At 37.0% G+C, this 23,439-nt stretch overlaps 1 protein-coding gene across 1 annotated transcript in view; it reads right to left on the bottom strand.

The window, feature by feature from the left end:
- The window catches only part of ZRANB3 (zinc finger RANBP2-type containing 3), an 86,425-nt gene that overhangs the window by 61,426 nt on the left and 1,560 nt on the right, over positions 1–23,439 (bottom strand). The window contains exon 2 of the mRNA XM_008051524.2: positions 22,971–23,087. Within this exon, the coding sequence (XP_008049715.2) occupies positions 22,971–23,087 (117 nt within the window). The remainder of the gene's footprint in view (positions 1–22,970; positions 23,088–23,439) is intronic.

Here is a 23,439-nt window from a genome sequence, read left to right as displayed (position 1 = left end):
TACCACGCCCGGCTAATTTTTGATTTATTGTAGAGATGAGGGCTCACCAAGTTGCCCAGGCGGGTATTGAACCCGCGGCTCATGCAATCCACTCACCTCAGCCTCCCAAAGGCGCGGGATTACAGGCTGAGCCACCGAGCCCGGCTCCTTCATGTCATTTTTAATAAAGCAAGAAAAATGTCTTCAAAATCAATAAGTTTCTCTGAACTTTTAACTGTTTTGCTCCTTAGGCAGCCTAAGGAAATAGAAGTCCATATGGAAGGGAAATATGAAAGAAGAGGGACAAGAGGCTAAAAAAACCTGAGAGGTAAAACAAGGACAAGACTAGATTTAAAAAAAAAAAAAAAAAAGATAAAGCGTTTCAGTGGAAAGGAAGTAGTCAAGTAGGCTGTGGCCAAGAAGAGGTTGGTAGCTTTGTTTAGAAGGTGAATTTCAAAAAAGTTTATATAGACGACTATGTGTAATAGAGTTAAGAAAAACATAGAAGGCAAAAAAAAAAAATTAGATGAATAGCATTTTACTAAAGGGAAGAATGAAACAGAATAAGAAATCTGGAAACAAAGCTTAAGGTTTATGAAAAGTCAGTTTGTTTTTTTAATAAGGAACTTAGATAGGAACTTAAGGAACTTAGGTAGGCTTACAAATAGGCAGTTAAAGGAATAGATAGGCTAAGAAAAATGGAAAATGAAGGCATTTAGCTTATCTCTGGGATAGAAAAGATTCCAGAAGAGGCTGGAGTAATGGGATCAAGAGATCAGAAGTGAAGTCTGAGAAATGGGGAAATACAGAAAAATTGTGAGGTAGGAGGAATAAAATCAAGAAAATTCAGATTAAAAAGGCTTTTTTTAGTTAACTTGAGGCTAAGTTACATATTAAGAATGAAAAATCAATTTAGGATGAATTAAATAGAAATTAAATTTAATGGAAATAGCATCATCAAATTCAAATCATGAATACAGTATTTATTAACTGTTAAAAACTGGTTATTTAGAAATTGTGGAAAAATATGGCAGGCTTATCACATTTACCCACCACTCCCTCTCAGTGCTGTTTAAATGATAGCAAAATATACAGGTACAAAGGGAACTGGAGAAAGGTCAATAGTAACAAAACTTTGGAAGCTATGAAGTTGAAGATGCCTGTAACTGATTGACCATTCTGACAGATCCTAAGCTGGAAATATGGAAAGTGGAGAAGCCCCTGGTTTACACTGACGTCTAAAAAGACTTAGGAAATCGCAACTGTGGAATGGGGATAAGAATGTGGTTAGAACGAGAAGACTTGCTGAAAGAAGGCTTAAGTAGTTGATAATGTACAACACTGCAACATATTGTCTCTCTACCCATTTCATATAACAGTTAACTATTTTAACTACCCTGGTAAAAAGCTAGCTATTCTCTGGAGAGGGCAACATAGAAGGTATTTGTATGGAGGAATATTGTAGTTATATTCTATACTCATGGGGATTAAATTAAAGTTACATAATAAATGCTGATATCTGCCTCCCTCACATGTCCCAAAACAGGCAAAAAGTTTTATGTCCTTTAAGCAGAATCATATAAAATGATTCTTTTTGAGAGAATTTGATCAGCCAAAGAGATACTATTATCAGAGGTTTCCCAAGAAGATATTCCATTCAGAGTACCCGTTATTGAAGGCCATAAGCCTATATGCCATATCCATGCACTAAGTTTCCAGTCAGCATTTAGCATCTTTCTTATAAATATAAGCAAACAATCAAGGATCACCAGACATTTGTAGAAAGCAACATGTATGAACAAATCAAATATGCAGAAAGAAGAAAACTAGAAAGAGATTACATTTATAAAACAATATGAGTATGCTACAAAAAAAGGAACATACAGGGGAGAAAAAAGTACTCTTAGCAATAAAAAAAAAAAAAGCAGAAATTTAAAATTTACTGGTCATTAAATTAAGGAAATCTCCCAGAAAGTAGATAAAAAATAATGGAGAAAATATAAGATAATTAGGAAAACAGGCCATGAGGGCAATATACAAATAATAAAAATCCCAGAAAATAATAATACAAAGGAAATAAAGAAAGTTCTATAGAACTTAAGGGTATGTGCTTTCAAAAATGGAAAACAGAAAAGACCCACCAAATATCCTTCACAATGAATGAAAATGGACCCAGAGCAAGACCTATTATCATGAAATTTTAGAAAAATGGGGACAAATGATTTCATAAGCTTCAAGAAAAGGAAGAAAATATTTCATAGAATCAAAATAGAACAAACACTTTAAATCATATTGGATTTCTCAACACCAATCTAAGAAATTCTGAGAGAAAATGATTTCTAAAATTTTATATCTAGCCAATTAAAAGTCAGACATAAAGGTAGAATAAAGATATTTTAAAAGATGCAAGGAACTCACATAATTTACTTTCAATGTGCTCTTTCTTGGGAGGTCACTGGAGTAAATCAAGGGAGTAAACAAAGAAATAAAATAATATCAAGAAAAGAGGTGTACTTAGCACAAGGGAGAAATAAAGACAATCTCTAGGATGAGAATTCTGCAACAGATCTAAAGAGCAATAGTTCAGACTAAAGCTAATCAGAAGGCTCCAGGGGAAATTTATTTAAGAAAATAAAATTAATACAATGCCCGATGTTTAAAACTATTGGGAGGAGGCTGAACAATTAGGAGAAACTTTAAGGATCAATTAGTGGTAAGTACATAGAAAACTAAGCAAAAGAAAAAACAAAACAAAACAAAAACCTTGACAATTATTAATGCCAAAGAAAATAAGTTGTGGAAAAAAGAAAACATATCTGTAGCATATCACATGGTTCACCTGTAAATATTGTACATATGGTTCTAATATACATGGCGAAAACTGATTGAGCCAAAATTAGTATAAGTTGCTATAAAATCAGTGAAATTATATTATTAATCATTTTGATAGAGGGATGGGAATAGCAGAAAGATATGTGTGTGAGAGAAGGTCAGACAGGGACAGTCCTAAAGTTTTATCTTCTGTATTAAGAAGTCAATTGATGGCCAGGAGCTCATATCTGTAATCTCAGCTCTCTGGGAGACCGAGGTGGAAGGACTGCTTGAACCTAAGGGTTCAAGATGACCAGTATAGGCAACATAGTGAGACCCTGTCTAACAGAAAAAAAAACATTACCTGGGCATAGTGGCACACACCTGTAGTTCCAGGTACTCAGGAGGCTGAGGTGCAAGATTGCCTAAGCCCAGGAGGTAGAGGCTGCAGTGAGCTGTGATCTTGCCACTAAACTCCAGCCTGGACAACAGAGTGAGATTTCAACTCCAAAAAACAAACAAACAAACAAACAAATAAATAAATAAAATAAAGTGGATGACAGCTAAAATTACAAAGTGAGTAGTTATATACTAAGAAGCAATATAAGCATGCTGTTGAGGGATCTGAAGTAAACACGAAAAACATCAGCTAAAAGATATAAAGTGGTTGCCTCTGGGGAATAAGGTTATACGATTATTACTTTTTGGAATTGCTGTTTCTGGTTATTAAACTATGATACTATGTAGCTTTGGTAATAATTTTAAAAATTAAAATGAAGACATTTCAAAGTTGAAAAATATCTACTTAAAATTCATGTGTATCACTGTAAGGGCACAAGACTGATTCTACAAGCTACATTTTGCATGTCTAAATTTTCTAAAAAACAGAAATTCATCATACAATGAGACTGGAGGCTGTTAAGAACTTTAGCCTTGGATTTCAGTGCCTCAGAAGGTGGAAATGAAGCCCTCTCAAAACAAGGAGCTATAAATTCTGGATATGTTGTCATGGCAACTGAACCGCTTTAATAAAGTGCCTGTTTGCCTAAAAGAGCTATATTTACCATGATAAGACTTTCAAAATGTACATGTCAAGTTGGGGTATTTTTAAGGGTATTCATTACAATCCAGTCCAGACTTACAAACTATACAATCACTGTCCCCTGAGTCTCAGGTGCATTCCACCTCCTCTTCCCAAGTGAGCTATTTCTTCCAGAGTCCCCTTCACTGATACCAGCCCCCTTTCCATCACAACCAGAGCTGCTGATGCCAAAGTAACAAGCCCCCGTTCCCCACTCCTTCCCACTAGTGCTTCAAAAAGGCTTATGGTTACTAACTGGCTAAATAGACTCTTAGGACTAACCTAGCAACTTAGCCATCATTTGTGATTGCTTCCTGGGAGAAAATATGTTTGGAGCATCAAAACATCTATGTAACAAATAAACTTTTAGGATTCTCTTAGGTTCTTAAATTGGAGACTATATAGGTTTACTTTCTAACTCTCTTGCATGCATTTTAAGGATCTTGATTGTATTCTAATAAAAACTGTCACTGCACTGATTTTAAATTATCTAAAAGGGAATTTATTTCCTTTTTTTTTTGAGTTGAAGTCTCACTCTGTTGTCCCGGCTGGAGTGTAGTAGTATGCTCTGGGCTACTGAAGCCTCGACCTGTTTGGCTCAGGAAATCCTTCCACCTCAGCCTTCCAAGTAGCTAGAGCTACAACTATGTGCCACCAGGCCTGGCTATTTTTAAACAAAATTTATTGTAGAGACGAGATCTTGCCAAGTTGCCCAAGCTAGTATGCTCAGGCAAAGCTCTTACCTCTCCTTCCCTAAATGCTGGGATTACAGGTATGAGCCACCGTGTCCGGCCTATTTCCAAATTATTTTAAGTACATGACATGTGGAATGACAGATCCTGATAATGACTAGCATCTTGTTTATGCTGGTTCAGACTTTGTAAAGGTTGCAGAAAATGTATGTATTCACAATTCTGTATTATTTTACTGCAATTGGTCTGTTAGTAATAAGTCTGCTAGTCAAAGTTCAAATTTAAGTAATTAATGAAAACTATATACTATATCTTATTTAAAGAAATACAGAAATAAAGAGAACATATTGTAATATCTTTTTTTCAGTGAAGAGGTGCACATCAGAATTTCTGAAGTAAAAGAAAAATCAACACTGCATTAAAGACCTATGAAAGTTCCTTAATTAATTTGTCAGCTTTTAACCAATAAGAGTGAGAAAAAAAAAAAAATAATGAAAAAAATCACACCTGAGCTATGACAAAGACTCTCCTTTGACCAAACTTTGGTTAGGCTCCTCTGAGCCCTCTTATCACCTAAGCTTTCACCTTGGCCTTCTGTGTCCATGCTGTCCTCGCCAGTCCTGCACAGCCCAGTCTCAGCAAGAATCCTGCTAAGTCAGTTTATGAGGATCCCCCTACCCTGGTATCAGAGCAGGTTTCTCATTCCCCAACTTTTATGTTTAAGTCTTTGGTCTGTCTTTAGCAAGAATCCGGTTAAGTTTGTTTAGCAAGAATCCCTCTGCCCTTGATGTTTCCTCTTAGTAATTTTTTTCCAAAAAAATTAAAAAAATTTTTTTATTTTAAAGATGAGGGTTATGATTCAGGGTTAGGTCTACAAACGGTCATTGTACAGACAAAGTTTGGGCCTCACTTTGGTCCCCACTTCACCTGGTCTGAGATCAGGTACCCTACTGATGAAGTATGCCCTGCCCCATCCCCACTTTCCCACTACTGCCAGTCCCTTTCTTATAGTATTATAATTGTTCAGGGTTCACTTATGAGTGAGAACATGTGGTACTCAGTTCTTTGTTTTTGTGATAGATCACTCAGTATTATAGACTCTAAGTACATCCAAGTTGCTGTGAAAACTTTGTCCTTCTTTATGGCTGTGTAATATTCCATCATGTATATGTACCACTTTTTTTTTTTAATCCAGTTCTCTTTTGATGGGCGCATGATTGGTTCCATGTTTTTGCTATTGTGAATATTGCTGCAGTAAACATGCATGTGTAAGTATCTTTTTCATGGAGTGATTTGAGTTCCTGTGGGTATATTCCCAGAATGGGGATGGCTGGGTCATATGGAAGGTAGATTTTTAGGTCTTTTAGGAATCGCCACACTGTTTTCCACAGAAGTTGTACTAGTTTACAATCCCATCAATTGTGTAGAGTCCCTTTTCTCCACATCCTCTTCAGCATCTGTTGTAAAGTGGGGACTTGTAGCTAAGGAATAGGTTGAGAGGACTGATGAATAGAAAACTGCTAAGAGGATCATGTTGTATCTGAAATTGAGTCTGACCTCGCTCCCTTATTGCAGCAGAGTTGACCTCTACTGAAATAGTCTTGAATAAAGTCTTTCTTACTGTTTTACCAAATGTCGGAATAATTTTTTCTGTGACAGACATAACATCCAGCTAAGAGAGCGTGAGCATAAAGGATGCTTCCCCTTAAGTCCTGAAGTCCTCAGAATCAAACCAAATGACAGTGCGTTTAGATATCTGGTGGCCATGGGCTTTAAGAAAGGTCTTTAAACCCTTCTAAATCAGTCACAGGTGAACTGTGTCTACTCAAACCTAGCATTTCCATTTCCCCTGCAAGTGATTCTGACTAACAAGACACCTGAGAAGTCTGCTGAGTGCTACGAAAACATCCTTACTGACAGAGGGGCTCTTAGGAACACTTTTCCCTGCTTTGGATATTATGACCTGCACTTGATATCTAGTATCCAGGAACTGCAGCAGTCATTTTGTAGCTATAATGGGAAGCGTTGAGGACGAGTGGTGAACTGTGGCAGCCAGAGCAGAAAGACAACCTGGGTTCTCCCCCCACCTTTTTTTTTAAATAGCTTTACTGAGATATAATTCACATACCATAAAAATCACCTTTTAAAAGTGTACAATTCAATGGTTTTTAGTATATTCACAGAGTTGTGCATCAATCATAATACATTTCAGGAACTTTTCATTACCCTAAAAAGAGTTTCTTTACCTGTCAGTAGCGATTCCCCAGTCCCCCATAACCCCAGCTCTAGGCAAATTCCAATGTACCTTCTGTCTTTATGAATTTGATTATTTTGGACTTTTCATATAAATGGAATATGTGTTTTTTGAGATTGGTTTTTAAAAAAATATTTTATTTTTTAAATTGTGGGGTACAATTCAGGGTTAGGTATACAAACATTCATTGTGCAGGCACCCTTGTTGATGAAGTGTGCCCCCCCCCACCCTGGGAGCTCTCAACTACTGTCAATCCCACCCCCCCCCCCGCCTCCAACCGCAGTTTCCCTGCTACTGTCAAACCTTTTGTTATAGTATTACGGTAGTTGTTCAAGGTGAGTGAGATCATGTGATACTCAGATCTTTGTTTCTGTGAAAGATCATTCAGTATTATAAACTCTCCATCCGGGTTGCTGTGAAGTTCATGATTTTGTTCTTCTTTATGGCTGTGTAATATTCCATTGTGCATATGTTATTCCATTGTGCATATGTACTGCATTTTTTTTAATCTAGTTCTCTTTTGATAGGCAGCATGGTTGGTTCCATGTTCTTGCTATTGTGAATAATGCTGCGATAAACATGCATGTGCAGGTATATTTTTTATAGAGTGATCTGAGTTCTTCTGGGTATACTGAGATTGGCTTTTTAAATTTAGCATAATAGTTTCAACCCATGTTGCAGCATGCACCAATACTTCATTTCTTTTTTAATCCAAATAATATTCCACTGTATGAATATATGCATTTTATTCATCCATTTATCAGTTGATATTGTTTCTTGCTTTTATTCATTTATCTAGCTCACCTTATACTGTTCCTTATTAACTTACTTATTTTTTGATAACTGATTTACCTTTTTTCCTTTAAAAATTATCTTAAGAAAAAGAAAGTACCAAAGTAAAGAAGAATATGTATTGCTGATTCACACCCAACCTGGACTCCACAGCCCACCATAAAGAAAGGCTAGAAATTTGTCTTCTACTATTCCTTCCCCCTTCCCTATGGTTTTTAATTTATAAACTATTTCATCAACCTGAAAAAAATTCTTTTGAATCTGGTAGCAAATATTTTCAAATCTGATAGAAGACAGAGTGCAGAAGATTCCAATACTATAATGGGAGTGTTTTGGACATTTTCACAGAACATTTTCATGCCAACATTTTCCTATAAAACACAATAATTTTACTTCAAAAGATGGCTCAGGTGAACTACTAAAAGTGTTATTTTCTTATCTCAAAGCATGTTGTATTTCCTTAATAACATATCTATAAAAAGAAATCTACAAATTCTAGTACATTTAGTCTTTTGACACTGGTCAAGTTCCATAAGCAGCCATGAAAAGTAGATGGGGTTGGGCTTGGTGGCTCAACCTGTTATCCCAGCACTTCTGGAGGCCAAGGCGAGTGGACTGCCTGAGTCCGCGGGTTCGAGACCACCCTGAGCAACTTGGCGAGCCCTCGTCTCTATGATAAAAAAATTAGCTAGGCATGGTAGCATGTGCCTATAGTTCTGGCTACTCAAAAGGCTGAGGTGGAGAGGATCGCTAGAGCCCAGCAGGCCAATGCTGGGGTGGCTGTGAGTGTGCCACTGCATGCACTACAGCCTGGGCGACAGAGTGAGACTCTGAGTCAAAAAAAAAAAAGAACAGTAGATGGGATACAATACTTTCAGTAGAGAGAAACTCCAATTTAATATCTTAACCAACACAATTTACAAAAGAACCTGGAATCCTTAATCTTTTTATAAGCTTTTTAGGATAACATAATAAATCATTAATCTAATCTGCCTATCTATCAATTTGGCAAGGATAGAGAACATTCCCATGAATAACATAACTTCACTGGGTTTATCCAAATTTTGAACAAAGTTAGAAAGTAAAGCTAATGGTATGATGAACTTTAGAAGTATTTTCATGGAAGTTTGATCATAAAATTCCTTTATCTAAATGGCTAATCTAATTCTTTTAAAACTGAATTCAATTTTTAAAAATATTCTTGATTTCTTTCTAAACTCCACCCACTAGTCATGGCAATAAGATAATCAACTTTGTACTACTAAAGTATAAACATTAATAAACCTTATTTGGGTGTTAAAAAATTAAAATACATAGAACATACAGACTTTAAATTCTATATCTTCTCCATGCCTATACTAGGATGCTGAAAATCACTAACAGGAAAACAGGTACCACCTTAGTTCATGGTCACTAACAAATACTATATTTATTTAGCTATCCCAGTGGAATGATGGCTAAGCACAAGGATTCTAGAGCCAGACTGTCTAGTTTTGAATCCTGGCTCCATCATTTACAATTTGAGAGATACTGAGCAAGTCAATGAATCTCTGTGCTTTAATTTCCCTACCTATAAGAGGAGATAAATATACCCACACCTCATAGGGTTGTGGTAAGAATTAAATTAGTGTATCAGATATGCTTGGAATGGTGTTTGGCACATAGTAAACATGACAAAAGTGTTGTTATTAGTATATTTCTCCAGTAAATTGCAAAAGCAATTTCAATCCTTTCCACTTTCTTTGAAATCAAAACCTATGACTCCTGGTCTCAAACTTCCCACTGCCCAGCCAGAGGAAGTCAACTGAGAATTGCATTATGTTTCCTTACTGTTATTTGTCCTCACTTCCTCTGTCTGTGTGATTACAAACCTCACCCATTCCTATCACCCCCAAAACCTCGTAACATTCCTCCTTAAAAAGATACTTCATCATCTCTAATAAGACCTTCCACCATTCCACATCTCTATATAGCTAACATACTATCTATTCCTGCCTCGGAAATGATATGATTTTATTTGTACTTTATTTATTATTGCTGACCATTTCCTACAAATGAACAGAGGCAGACTATTCCCGATTCAGAGCCAGAGCCCCTGTCCTAAACAACAGAACTGGCACAGGGAGAGGCACTCTTCAGTCCCATATCATCCCAGGCCCTGTGCAGCAGGGAATATTGCAGTGGCCTCATTATACCTCACTGCATGTTATAAATAGGATTCCACCTGTGTTAAGCTGCTGAGGCAATTAAAGATGAAACACACTTTGTGCATAATGGAAACGTGTTTAAAGTAATTTGCCTTCTGGAAAGTTTTTAAGGCACTAAGGAATGCTGCCATCCCCAAAGTGACAGAAAATTTTAAATTATGGGTTGGTTTTAATCATTTTCATAGAAAAATAACCGGCATTTCTCCTAAAATGATTCTCTCTAAAAAGGAGACATTGTTATAATGTACCTGAAAATAATTGAGTTGGCTATATCTGTTTTTTTCTAGAAGAGTATTATGTTTATCCTAAATCTGAAGAATCTGTTCGTTTTCATCTCTTTTACTCTCAACATATACTACAAGGAAATAAAAATAATTATACAGAAAAAGAAAAGCAATTCTCCTAATTATCGCTTTACTAATTGAATTTGTATTGGTAACATAGATTATTTTAGGCTCATTTCTTTAGTTTACTATTTATCATTATTATTTACTGTTCATCATTATCATTATTATATTTATTTTCATTAAGAAATATCTGGCTGGGTCCAGTGGCTCATGCCTGTAATCCCAGCACTTTAGGAGGTGGAGGCAATAGGACTGCCTGAGCCCAGGGATTTGAGACCAGCCTGGGCAACTTGGCGAGACCTTGTCACTATAATTAAAAAAAAAAAAATAGCCAGGCATGGTGGCGCATGCCTGTAGTTCCAGCTACTTGGAAAGCTAAGGTGGAAGAATTGCCTGAGTCTCACCCAGTTGAGACTGTTGTGGCCGTGATCATGCCACTGCACTCCAGTCTGGGTGAGAGTGAGACATGACAAAAAAAAAAAAAAAAGAAGAAGAAATATCAGAAAAAGAGATCTTGATAATATAATAACAACCCTAAGGGGATAATAACAAACATGCTTAAAACATTCTTACTTCTGCCATCCCAAGAAGTTCAAGTACCTCAAAAAGTAGACCAGCATGAGGGTTTATACAGCACGTGGTTGATGAATGTCAATACCATAATTTTATAGTATAGAACTATATATATTAAAATGTATCATATCAATATGACTTAATTTGCTGGCATGACCTAATTTGAAGCACTCTTACTGGTTTTCTGTCTGCCTAGAAGGCACTGTAGGTTATGACAGAAAAAGAAGAGAAAAGGCTACAGTAGAAAAAGAAACCTTCTATACTGCAACTCTATAAAATTAGGATAGATGGAGACCCATTTGTCTGGAAGTCTTGAGGCATAACTCTGCCTAGAACAAAGGAAGAGGAAAGGTGACTCCCAGAGGTCCTTTCTAGGCCCAGCACTCTCTAACCACAATTAGTGAACAATGTTAAAATAGTCATATAAGAATAGGGAAAGTATTCACTTCCTCAGATCTGACAAGTACACGAGTACATTCATTATGGAGTTATAACCTTTTGAAAATTAAATACCACAAATAATGAAAAATTCATTTTATTATAGGCAATAATTAAAATAGCACATTCTATAAACTGCTGCATACTCACACAAACCTATTTACTTGAAAACTCATTCTTTTCTTTAATTTTTTCCTCCTTACTCTTAAGATTTTCAAAAGTTAGGTAAACTATCACTAGGTGGTTTTACATTATCTTTAAATTTCTCAACAGAATTGTTCAAATGATTCAATGAAAAGCATTTCTAAAATGAAGTTAGAGAGTACAAAGACAATATCTATTGTCTAACAACTTACACCTTCTTGAGTTTGGCACAGATCATAATGGGAGTCTGGGCACAAATGTATCTCCTGTTTTTTCATGGTCTTGATGGATGGCACAAACATCAACCCAGGTGACCATGCAAGAAACCTAGATTCTTCCATTTCCCTCCCCTCCACACAGCCAATCACCAATGACTACTGATTGTATTGTCTTAATATTTCTTGAGTTATTTATTTATTTCCAGTTCAGATGTGGCAGAGACACTGCCTTGGTTTAGATCATCAATACTACTCATCTAGATTGTCAGGAACACATCCCAAAGGGATTTGCTGCCTATTGGTTTGTTCCTTCCAACCCATACTCCACACAGCTACAGTTAAAGCCCAAATCTGATAATTTTACTCCCTGGAACTATATCTCATTGCTAAGAACTCTTAGGATAAATGACAAACTATGAACCTTCATGATGTGGTTACAGTTCTCAACGATTTCCAGCCTCGTCCAGGTTGACATACTTTTGGTTCCCTAAATATGCCATTTCTGGTTATTCTCTGTGAATTTGCACAAACTATTTCAACGACCTGAAATGTTCCTCCAGCCCCACCTTCTTCCCATTTCACACCCTCCCTCTTCGGTTGGCTAAATCTTTTTTTGTTGTTGTTAAGAAACTTTTAATTTTAGAACAGTTTTAGATTTACAAAAAATAATTGTGAAGATAGCACAGAGTTCTCACATCCCACCCCATCTCCTCAGCCTTTTAAAGAAAAATTACTGTTAATATCTTATGTTTAAATCTTACTTGTTCATTTCTTGGGACGTCTTTCCTGCACCCTCAAGACTGAGCCAGGTATGTTGTCTCAAGTACTTCTATAGCATCCTGTTTTTGAAGCACTAAATATACTCTACTGTGGTTGAATAGCTACTTGACTGTCTTCTCCAATAGACTGAAAGTTTCTTGAAAGGTAGATACTGTTTCCTTTTCACCATACCTCCCTAGTTCCTTGCTACATAGCAGGCATCCAATAAACATCTATTGGATGAATCAGGAAAACAGTCAGTCAAGAAAGGACACTTCAACAATAGTATGTACACATAACAACCAAATTATAATCGGTGGTCTTCAAGTTCATTTACAAACTGGTTTGGAAGAACTCTGAAACACATTTTTTCATGGAAACAATATTAGATGTAGTTGATAACCTCTTGAAAAGCCTATTAGTCTATAATGTGGGTAAACGGTATTATTCACAGCTTCTGTAAATTCTACTAAATATCAGTAATATTTCTGGGGAAACTATATTAAGAATTCCAATTTGGTAATAGCATAAACTAATTATTTCTGGCTGCAGCCCTGAAATAGAAATATACAGTTCCAATTTATGTAGGTGATTGAGGACAGATGTTCTAGCAGAGAGGGGATGAAATATGACTAAAAACTTTATGAAATTAGGGTGGCAGGGATTGGCCTACTGCTGCCATTCATCTTTGGGAACATGACCCAATTTGGGGACAACTGACTGTTGTTTTTTTTTGAGTTGGAGTCTCACTCCGTAGTCCAGGCTGGAATGTAGTGGGAAGCTCCCGGCCACCGTAGCCTCGACCTACTGGGCTCCAGGGATCCTTCTGCCTCAGCCTTCCAAGTAGCTGAAACTACAGGCATGTGCTGCCACGTCTGGCTAAGTTTTGATTTATTGTAGAGACGAGGTCTTGCCAAGTTGGCCGGGCGGGTCTCGAACCCGCAGGCTCAGGCAATCCACTCGCCTCGGCCTCCCAAAGTGCTGGGATTACAGGCTGAGCCACACCGAGCCCGGTGACAACTGACTTTTCATCTCCTTTCTCTTCCTTCAAGGATCCTAGGAATTAGATGTCAGCTTCCTATTGAGTGTCAATCAGGGTTTCTTACCACACCCAAGAAATTATCTAAAAGGTTCTCATATATATTCTTTTCCCTTAAGCAAGCATTCTGTACTCAGTATTAAGTACAAAGAAAGCTAAGAAAGTAAGCAAACAAGCAAAAAACAAAGATAGTTATTAGCTCTAGGAAAAACATTAGTTGTCAAAGAAAAAAATATAACTAAACTGTAAAATGCTTTTACAGAGTCATTACACTGTAAACAATGAACACTGATCAACTCAAACATTATGACCAAATAAAAAATTATGACATGGGAAAATGAAGTGAGGGAATGTATTGAAAATATTTTCTTTCAATTTATGTCTTGCATTTTCATTTTCCTCACAATGTCTTTCATACCACATACAATTTTTTTTGACCAATATAAGCATTAAAGCTTTGAATGCCATTTTTTTTTTTTGTTTAAAGATTGTGCTTTTCATATTGTATCTAAAAAATTGCCCTACCCAAAAATTGGGAATATTTTTATGTTATGTATGCTAGTAAGACTTCTTTAATTTTGGCTTCTGTATTTAATTCTATGACCGACTTCCAAGTTAATTGTTATGTATGGTGTGTAATAATGGTCAAGACTCCTTTTTTTCTCCTTATGAATATCCAATTGTCCTAATACCATTTGTTGAAAAGACTATCACTTCCCCATGGAGTTATCTAGTCTCCTTTCTTAACAGATCAACTGATAAACTATGTGAGGTTCTAATTCTGGAAATTTTTTTTCTAGTTCATTAAACTAAATATCTATATTTATGCCAATACCACAAAGTCTTGATTTTGTAACTTTATAGTAAGTATTTATAACATGTAGTGTGACTCTTCCAACTTTGCTCAAAATTGTTCTGGCTATAGTAAGTCAGAACATTTATGTGCATTGCCACATAAATTTTATATTTAGCTTGTCAATTTCTACAAAAAAAGACCACAGTGATTTCAATTAGCATTGCATTGAATATATAAATTAATTTATGGAGAAATCACATTTTGCCAATTTGAATCTTCTTAGCTGCATTGATCATGAACATGATCTATCTTGTTTATTTAACTTTGCTTTACTTACTCCAAACCACGTTTTATAGTTACAATGTATATAATTTATTAACAAAATTAGTTCACGTTTTTGGAAGCTATTGAAAATTATATTTTTAAAAACTTCAATTTCCATTTTTTTATTGCTGGTACATGGGACTTGAAATGTTTTAAGAAGTCATATGGAACATGACTTCTGTGACCTTGATAAATTCACTCATTAGTTCTAGAAGCTTGAATTGTTCTTCAATTTCCTTTGTAGACAATAATGATGCCTGTGACTATGGACACTTTTGGTTACTGCTTTTCAATCTGTATGACTTTGATTTTTCTTTCTAGTCTTATTGCACAGCTAAGACCCTAGAATAATGTTAAGCAGAAGAGATGAGAACAGACTCCCTTGTTGTTCCTGATCTTATAAGGAAAAGCATTCAGTCTTTCAGTATTAAATATGATGCTAGTTGTAAGTTTTCATGAATGCCATTTATTATGATAAGAAAGTCTCTTTCTATTCCTAGTTTTCTGACAGGTTTTATTGTGAACAAATATTAAATTCTATCAAATGCTTCTTTCTAATGGGATAATCATGTGGGTTACTACTTTTACATTGTTACTGTGGTTGATTAATTCAGTGTTAAAAAATAAATCTTGAATTGGTGGTATAAATACTTTTTAAAGAATTTTCACACTCATGGAAGACACTGACCTATAGTTTTCTCATTATTTATCTGTCTGGTTTTGGTATAAGAATAATCCTGACTTTACAAAATTAGCTAGGAAGTATTTCTCTTCTTTTTTTAAAAAAAGTTTTAGACTTGGTTTAACTCTTATATTAAATGTTTGATGGAATATAGCAGTGAAATCATTCAGGCCTGAAATTTTCATTAAAGGGTGAAATTTAATTATGAATTCAATTTTTTAGTAGATACGGAGCTATTCAGTTTTTTAAAATATCTTCTTGAGTCAGTCATGATATTTATGGAACCTATCCATTCATCTAAGTTTTATTGGCTTTGATGATGTACAGTTGTTCATAATATTCTCTTATTATTTAATGCCAATAAGGCCTGCAATGATTATCTTTTTATTCTATTTTACTGCTGATCTAGGTAAATCAATTTCTTCTCTATTTTGTTTTAAGGTTTATAAATTTCATCTCTTTTTAAAAAAGCCAGTTTTAAATTCCATTAATTTTCTCTATTGCTTTCTTTTTTATGTCACTAACTTCTGCTCTCTATTGGTTTCTTCCTTATAACTTTTTTGAAACTCTTTTTAAAAAAGTTTATTGATACAAAATATTTGTATGTATTTATGCGATATACACGTGATATTTTTATACACGGATAGACTATGTAATGATCAAGTCAGGGTATTTAGGATCTCTATTATTTCAAGCAGTTATCATTTCTTTGTGTTGGTAACATTTCAAATCATCTCTTCTAGCTGTTTTGAAATAAACAATACATTGTTGTTATCTATAGCCACTGAACTGTGCTATCAAACAATAAAGTTTATTCCTTCTATCTAACTGTATGTTTGCATCTATTAACCAACTTTTCTTCATTTCCCCTCTGGTATCTATCATTCTATTCTCTACATCCATGAGATCAACTTCTTTAGCTCTCACATATGAGCAAGAACATGCAATATTTGTCTTTTTGTGCCTGCCTTATTTCACTTAACTTATGACCTCTACTCCTAGAGTGTTTCTCATATCATTTCTTTCAGTAGTTTTATAGTTTCAGGTTTTTTGTTTAAGTCTTTAATCCATTTTGAGTTGATTTTTGTATATGGTGAGAGATAAAAGCCTTGTTTTATTTTCTTTGCATATGGATATCCAGTTTTACCAGCACCATTTACTAAGGAGGAAGTCCTCTCCCCAATATTTGCTCTAGGTGACTTTGTTGAAAATCACTTGGCTATAAATAGGTAGAATTATTTTTGGGTTCTCTAATCTCTTTCATTGGTCTATGTGCCTGTTTTTATACCAACACCATGTTATTTCGATTACTATAGCCTAGTAATAAATATATCTTGAAGTCTATAATGTGATGTCTCCAGCTTAATTCTTTTTGCTCAGGATTTCTTTGCTTATTAGGGTTCTTTTTTGGTCCCATACAAATTATAGGATTGTCTCTCAATGTCTATGAAAAATGTTACTGGGGCCAGGTATGGTGGCTCACCCCTGTAAACCCAGCACTTTGGGAGGATGAGGCAGGAGGGATGCTTGAGCCCAAGAGTTTGAGACCAGCCTGGGCAACACAGTAAGACCATGTCTCTACAAATAACAAAAAAATTAGCCAAGCATGGTGCATACCTGTAGTCCCAGCTAGTCAGGAGGCTGAGGCAGAAGGATTGCCTGAGCCCAGGAGGTGGAGCCTGTGGTGAAACATGATTATGCTACAGCACTCTAACCTGGGCAATAGAGTGAGAACTCGACTCAAAAAAAAAAAAAATCTGATTATTTGGTTGTGTATGATGTCCTACATGTCACATAGGCTTTCTTCATTTCTTTCTTTTGTTTGTTGGTCTGACTGGTTTATTTCAAAAGACCTGTCTTCAAGTCCTTAACTTTTTTTCTTCTGCTTGATCTACTCTATTATTGAAGCTCCTAATTGTATTTATTATTTCTTTCATTGATTCTTCAGTTCCTGGATATCTGGTCCTTTTTTTTTGAGTTGGAGTCTCATTCCGTCGCCCAGGCTGGAGAGCAGTGGCATGCTCGTGGCAACCCCAGCGTCAACCTGCTGGGCTCTGGCGATCCTTCTGTCTCAGCCTTCCAAGTAGCTGGAACTAGAGGCGTGCGCCTGGCTAATTTTTTGATTTATTATAGAGATGAGGTCTCACCAAGTTTCCCAGCCTGGTCTCAAACCTGTGGGTTCAGGCAATCCCCTCACCTTGACCTCCCAAAGTGCTGGGATTACAGGCTTAAGCCACCATGCCCGGCCTATCTGGTTCTTTTTTATGATAGTGATCTCTGGTGAATTTCTCATTCATATCCTGAACTGGTTTTCCGGTTTATTTGTTTTGTTTATCTATGTTCTTTTGTATATCACTGGTATGGTTTAGTATCATTATTTTGAATTCTTTTTTAGGTATTCCATAGGTTTTTCATTGAAATTTGTTGCTGGAAAATTATTGTGTTCCTTTCCTTTTTCATGTTGCTTGTGTTGTTATGTTGACATCTGCCCACCCGGTGTAACTGTTGTTTTTCTAATTTTTTGAATAGGGGTTCATAGGGTAAGACTTTTTCCTGTAGATGTATCTATAGCATTGGTTGGGTAGAGCACTCTAGCTTTGATTCTGAGTGCATGCAGTAGTATAGTCTCTGTATGGCTCCTTCAGCTATAATCAGCATCAGTGGTGTCTGTGATTTCTTCAGTTACTCGGCTATGGTTCTTAGGTGGGTGCTGTGGTGAGGCTTTGGTAAAACCAGGTAAGCCAGTCCTTGGGCCCCAGTGGTGGCACTGGCAGACCAAGTGTACCCATCCTTGGGCCTCTGGGTGTTGTACTTGCACTCCAGTGTTAGCAGGTCTAGGTGGGTTAAATCTTGGACCTCCAGGCAGCTTGCTCAGGTGCCAGCAGGTGGTCAAATCCTTGGGCTGCTGGGCAATGTGTGTGGTATAGGCAATGGCAGTAGAAGTGGTGGGACAACCCTAGGGCTCCCAGATTGCATGTGCTGGCATTCTTGGTGGTGGCGATAGGCTGAGTGGGTCAGTCCCCAGACCCAGGTGACATGTGCAAGTGGGTGCCAGCAATAGTGTTGACATCAGGCTGGGTGGACATGTCCTCAGGCTCAGCAGGAGTGCACAGATGTCAGCAGTGGTGAATGGCGCGGAGTCATCACCAGGCCCCCAGATGACACACTCAGGAGCTGGGGATGGGGAGCACCAGGCAGTGTGGGCTTGCCTTCCGGTCCCCAGATGGTCACATGAGCATAACCTACGGTGGGTGGGGCAAGGCAATCCCTATGCCACGAGTCAGTGCTTGGGTGCTGGCAGCAGGTATTCTGGGTCTGTTGTTAGGCCCCTGATGGTGTGCGAGTCGGCCGGGGGCAACTGATAGAGTGGGGCATTTCCTAGGCCCCTGGATGCTGTGCTTGGGTACTGAGAGGAGTGGTGGCAGATAGGATAGTCCTATCTCTTGTCCCCCAGTGGTGTGCACAGGTACAGGCTGTGTTGGCTGAGGCAGGGCAACTCCCACACCCCTTGGCAGTGTGTTCCGGCACTAATGGTGACAGTGGATGGGGCAGTCTGTTCTCAGGGCACATGCAAGTGCATAGCAGCCCTGTTGCTGGGCAAAATCACTGTTAGTGGCAGCAACCTAAGCAGGTGGCTCTCAGGCTCTGAGGAACTCACATTTCATCTCCTTTTGTCCCCAAAGCAGTTTCCTGGTGTGCGGCATCACCTGTTCCCTGGGGTATAGGACACTGTATGGGCTAGAGCACTGGGAACCCAGCTGCATTGTTGGGACCAATTGGCATTGTGCTGCTGCAGTCCTCTGGATAGACACAAGGGGTGTCAGTGGGGCCCCAGGGATATGGAGATGCAGGGACTATTGGACCCCAGGGCAGGATGCAGTCTGGTGGGGACTGGGCTCTCAAAATGGTACTGTGCTGTAGCTGCTTGGAATTGGGGATGTATGGAACTCAGTGTGAGCTCCCTCTCTGGAACAGTGCCATCCCACAGATACTAGACAGCTCCCTATACTAGTGTCAGGGTCCACAAGGGTTAGGGACTCTTTCATGGCTCAAACTGCAGGAGTCCATGGTGGGGATGTGGACTGCTAGGGATCTCTCACTTACTAGTCTTCCTTCAATGTGATAGGCAAAATAAATAAATAAAAAGCATATAGGCTGGGCATGGCGGCTCAAGCCTGTAATCCCAGTACTTTGGGAGATGAAGGTGAGGGGATTGCCTGAGCCTATGGGTTTGAGAACAGCCTGGGAAACTTGGTGAGACCGTATCTCTACAATAAACCAAAAAATTAGCCAGGCATGGTAGTGCACGCTTGTAGTCCTGGCTACTTGGAAGGCTGAGGCAGAAGGATCGCCTGAACCCAGCAGGTCGACGCTGGGGTAGCCGTGAGCATACCACTGCTCTCCAGCCTAGGCGATGGAGTGAGACTCTAACTCAAAAAGACAAAACAAAACAAAACAAAAACAAAGCACAGCATACAGATTGCAAAGAAGAAATAAAAGTATTTTAATATGAAGACAAAATAATCCTATAGCCAGGCACAGTAACTCACGGCTGTAATCCTAGTACTTTGGGAGGCAAAGGCAGGAGGATTACCTAAGCCCAGGGGTTCAAGACCAGACGGAGCAACATGGTGAGACCCCATCTCTACAATAAATAAAAAAATTAGCTGGGTGTGGTGGCACACACCTATCGTCTCAGCTACCCACAGGGTTAAAGCAGAATGACTGACAGAGTCCAGCAGGGCGAGGGTGTGGTAGCCCTGAGTGTATCGCTGTACTCCAGCCTGGTGACAGAGTGAGATTCCAATTCAAAAAAAAAAAAAAAAAGGATCCTATAATTGTCTAGGATTAACTAAAAAGCCACAAAAACTAATAAAAGTGAGCTCAGCAAGGTCACAAAATAAGAGGTCAATATGTGAAAATCACTAATAATTCTGTATTTAGCAATGAAAAATTAGAAATTTAAATTTTTAAAAATACCATTTACAAGAGCATTAACAAACATAAAATACTTATGAATAAATCTAACAAAATGTATTTAAGAAAACTAGAAAACAGTGAGGAGAAACTGCACAAGACCCATATTAAAGGAGAGAGAGACTCTTTTCATGAATCAGAAGACTAAATATTATTAAGAAGTCAATTATTCCAAATTAATCTATAGATCCAACACAACTCCAATAAAAATTGCACATACTTGTCAAGTTGATTCTAAAATACAAATGGAAAAGCAAAGAACCTATAAAAGACAAAGCAATTTGAAAAAGAATAAAGCAGGGTAAACACTATGTAATTTCAAGAGTTATGATATAACTACAGTAATCAAGCCACTATAGTATAAGGTTAGATTAATTGATCAATGAAGCAGAGAGTTCAGAAATAGACCAACATATATATAGCCAACCAATTTTTCATAAAGGTGCCAAGGAAATTTAATGAGGGGCAAAACAGTCTTTCCAAAAAAGAGTGCTAGAACAATTGAAAATCCATTTGCAAAAAGACAAACCAAAACAAAAATTAAAAAAAAAAAACCTGAACTTTCTCCCTTACTTTTTTCCACATAAAGAAAGGAATTCAAAATAGTTCATAGACCTACATATACAGTAATGCATCACTAACTGATAGGGATTGTTTTGAGAAATAAAATTGTACTGTTAGGCAATTGATCGTTATGGGAGCATCATAGACTGTACTTACACAAACCTACATGGTATATATATTTTATTTACTCATATTTTTTCATATGAAAAACCAAATGTCCCAGCACCATTACTGTTCAATCTGCAATGTCAATATCAAGTGCCATGATTAGGTTTCTGTATATGCTCCATTATAATCTTAAGGGACCACCATTGTATATGTGGCCTGTCATTGACCAAAAAGTCATTATGTAGCACATGACTGTATAAACTAAAGATATGGCACTTTTAGAAGAAAACATAAGAGAATAAATTATGAACTTTGGGAGGTAGAGGCAGGAGGATTGCCTGAGCCCAGGGGTTCAAGACCAGCCTGAGTAACATGGTGAGACCTTGTCTCTACAATAAATAAAAAAATTAGCTGGGTGTGGTGGTGCACACCTATAGTCTCAGTTACTCATGGGGTTAAAGAAGGACTGCCAGAATGCAGCAGGGCGAGGGTGTGGTAGCTGTGAGTGTACTCCAACCTGGGTAACAGAGTGAGACTCCAACTCAAAACAAACAAACAAATAAACAAAAGATCCTGCAATCTTCTAGAATTAACTAAAAAGTCACAAAAACTAATAAGCAAGGTCACAAAATAAGAGGCTAATATGTGAAAGCTACTAATAATGATTCAAAATTGAAAACTTCTGTTCTTCGAAAGATAATGTTAAGAAAATAAAAATGGAATACACAGACTTGGAGGAAATATTTGTAAAAGACACATATATGTTAGATAACTTGTTTCCAAAATATATAGTTCTAACAACACAATATAAATTAAGCTAAATATAAACAGATACTTTATAAAAGAAAATAAACAGCTAAAAAGCACATAAAATATGCTCAATATTATTAGTCATTGGGAAAAGGCAAATTATAACCTCAGAGAGATACCATACTCACTCACAACAATGGCTAAAATTAAAAAGATGTCAATACCAAGTGCTAACAAAGATCTGGAACAACTGGAATTCTCATACAATGCCAGTAGAAATGTAAAATGATATATCTACTATGAAAAACAAGTTGGCAGTTTTCAGTGAAGCTAAATCTACACTATTCTTATGGCCCAGCTGTCCTATTACCAGGTATTTGCCCAAAGAAAATGAAAATATATGTCTACATAAAGTCTTATATATGAATGATCATATCACTTTTATTCATAATAGTCCAAATTGGGACGATCCTGAGTGTCCATTAACTAGTGAAGGAATAAAGAAACAATGATATTTCCATATGTGGAGGATATAATAAGCAATAAAATGGAAAAAAGTAATGATATATGCAACAACTTGAATCAGTCAGACACAAGGCTACATGCTATGATTCCATTTTTGTGACAGTCTAAAAAATGTAAAACTGTAGTGATAGAAAGCAAGTCTGTGATCAACAAGGTATGGGGTGAGTGGGAAGGAACTGGCCACAAAGGTACATGATGAAATTTTTTGGCATGATAGAAATATCTGTATCTTCACCACAGTAGTAGTTACTTAATGATTTACATTTGTCAAGCCTCATCCAACAATACATTTTTAAAGGATAAATTTCACTTGATGTAATATACCTTAACAATCCTCGTTTTAGAAAATTATGTTATAAAAAATCCCAGATTTGAAATGGATGACACTCTTTAGTTTTAACAAGTTTTACCATGCAGGTAAAAGCTACAACCAATGTATGACGAGCTTACTTGATAGTCACACTAAGATTTAAACTCTAAAACTCTCTATATTTCACTTTTAGACAAGCAAAATGTGAGCACATACACCTCTAAAGGGTACTAGAAACAGAATACCAGTGGAAGATAACTGACTTAAATTAAAGAAAAAAAAAAGATTATTTGCAGTAATTATGTAGTGAGATCATGGGAAAAGCTGATAGTAAAGATGAATATATATAAATATGCCCTTTAAATGAGAAAGTGTAAAATATATGATACTTTTTCACCAAAGTATACCTGTATATTGGAAAAGATCAATATGGGGTAGATATAACATTGTTTACTTTCAATAAGCCTAAAGTTTTCCATAATAAAGAATTTTTGAAACGGCACAGAAATGTTGCAGTATGTAAATAACTTGCTTAATTAAAAACATTAAAATACATTGGATAATTTGAAGACAAATACATGATGGCGCAGCAATGAGTACCTTGGCAATAGCAGTTTGTTTAAACATGTGAGTAATCAACCCCATGACAGTCTCTGTGGCACCTGAATTTGGAGCTCTCATCAATTTTTCCCATTCTTCAAAGCTAGCATTCAACTCCTATGTGGGAGGAAATAACATTGTTTAGGAATATGGCATAAAGGGCAGAACAATTAATGCAATCACGAATTAAGTTCTATTTTTTTTTCTTTTCTGGTTAAAACGATATAAAAAGAGGACAGGTTTGGTGGCTCAGTCCGTAATCCCAGCACTTTGGGAGGCTGAGGCGAGTAAATTGCCTGAGCACGTGGGTTCGAGACCAGCCCGGGCAGCTTGATGAGACCTTGTCTCTACAATAAATAAAAAAAAATTAGCCGGGCTCAGTGCCTCAGCCTGTAACCCCGCGCCTTTGGGAGGCTAAGGTGAGTGGATTGCCTGAGCCCGCGGGTTCGAGACCCGCCTGGGCAGCGAG

This window comes from Carlito syrichta, unplaced genomic scaffold, assembly GCF_000164805.1.
Source record: "Carlito syrichta isolate Samal-C Ts95f unplaced genomic scaffold, Tarsius_syrichta-2.0.1 Scaffold185600, whole genome shotgun sequence".
NCBI lineage: Eukaryota > Metazoa > Chordata > Mammalia > Primates > Tarsiidae > Carlito > Carlito syrichta.
The sequence above is the reverse complement of the archived record's forward strand: the minus strand, read 5'-3'. Positions and strand labels throughout refer to the sequence as shown.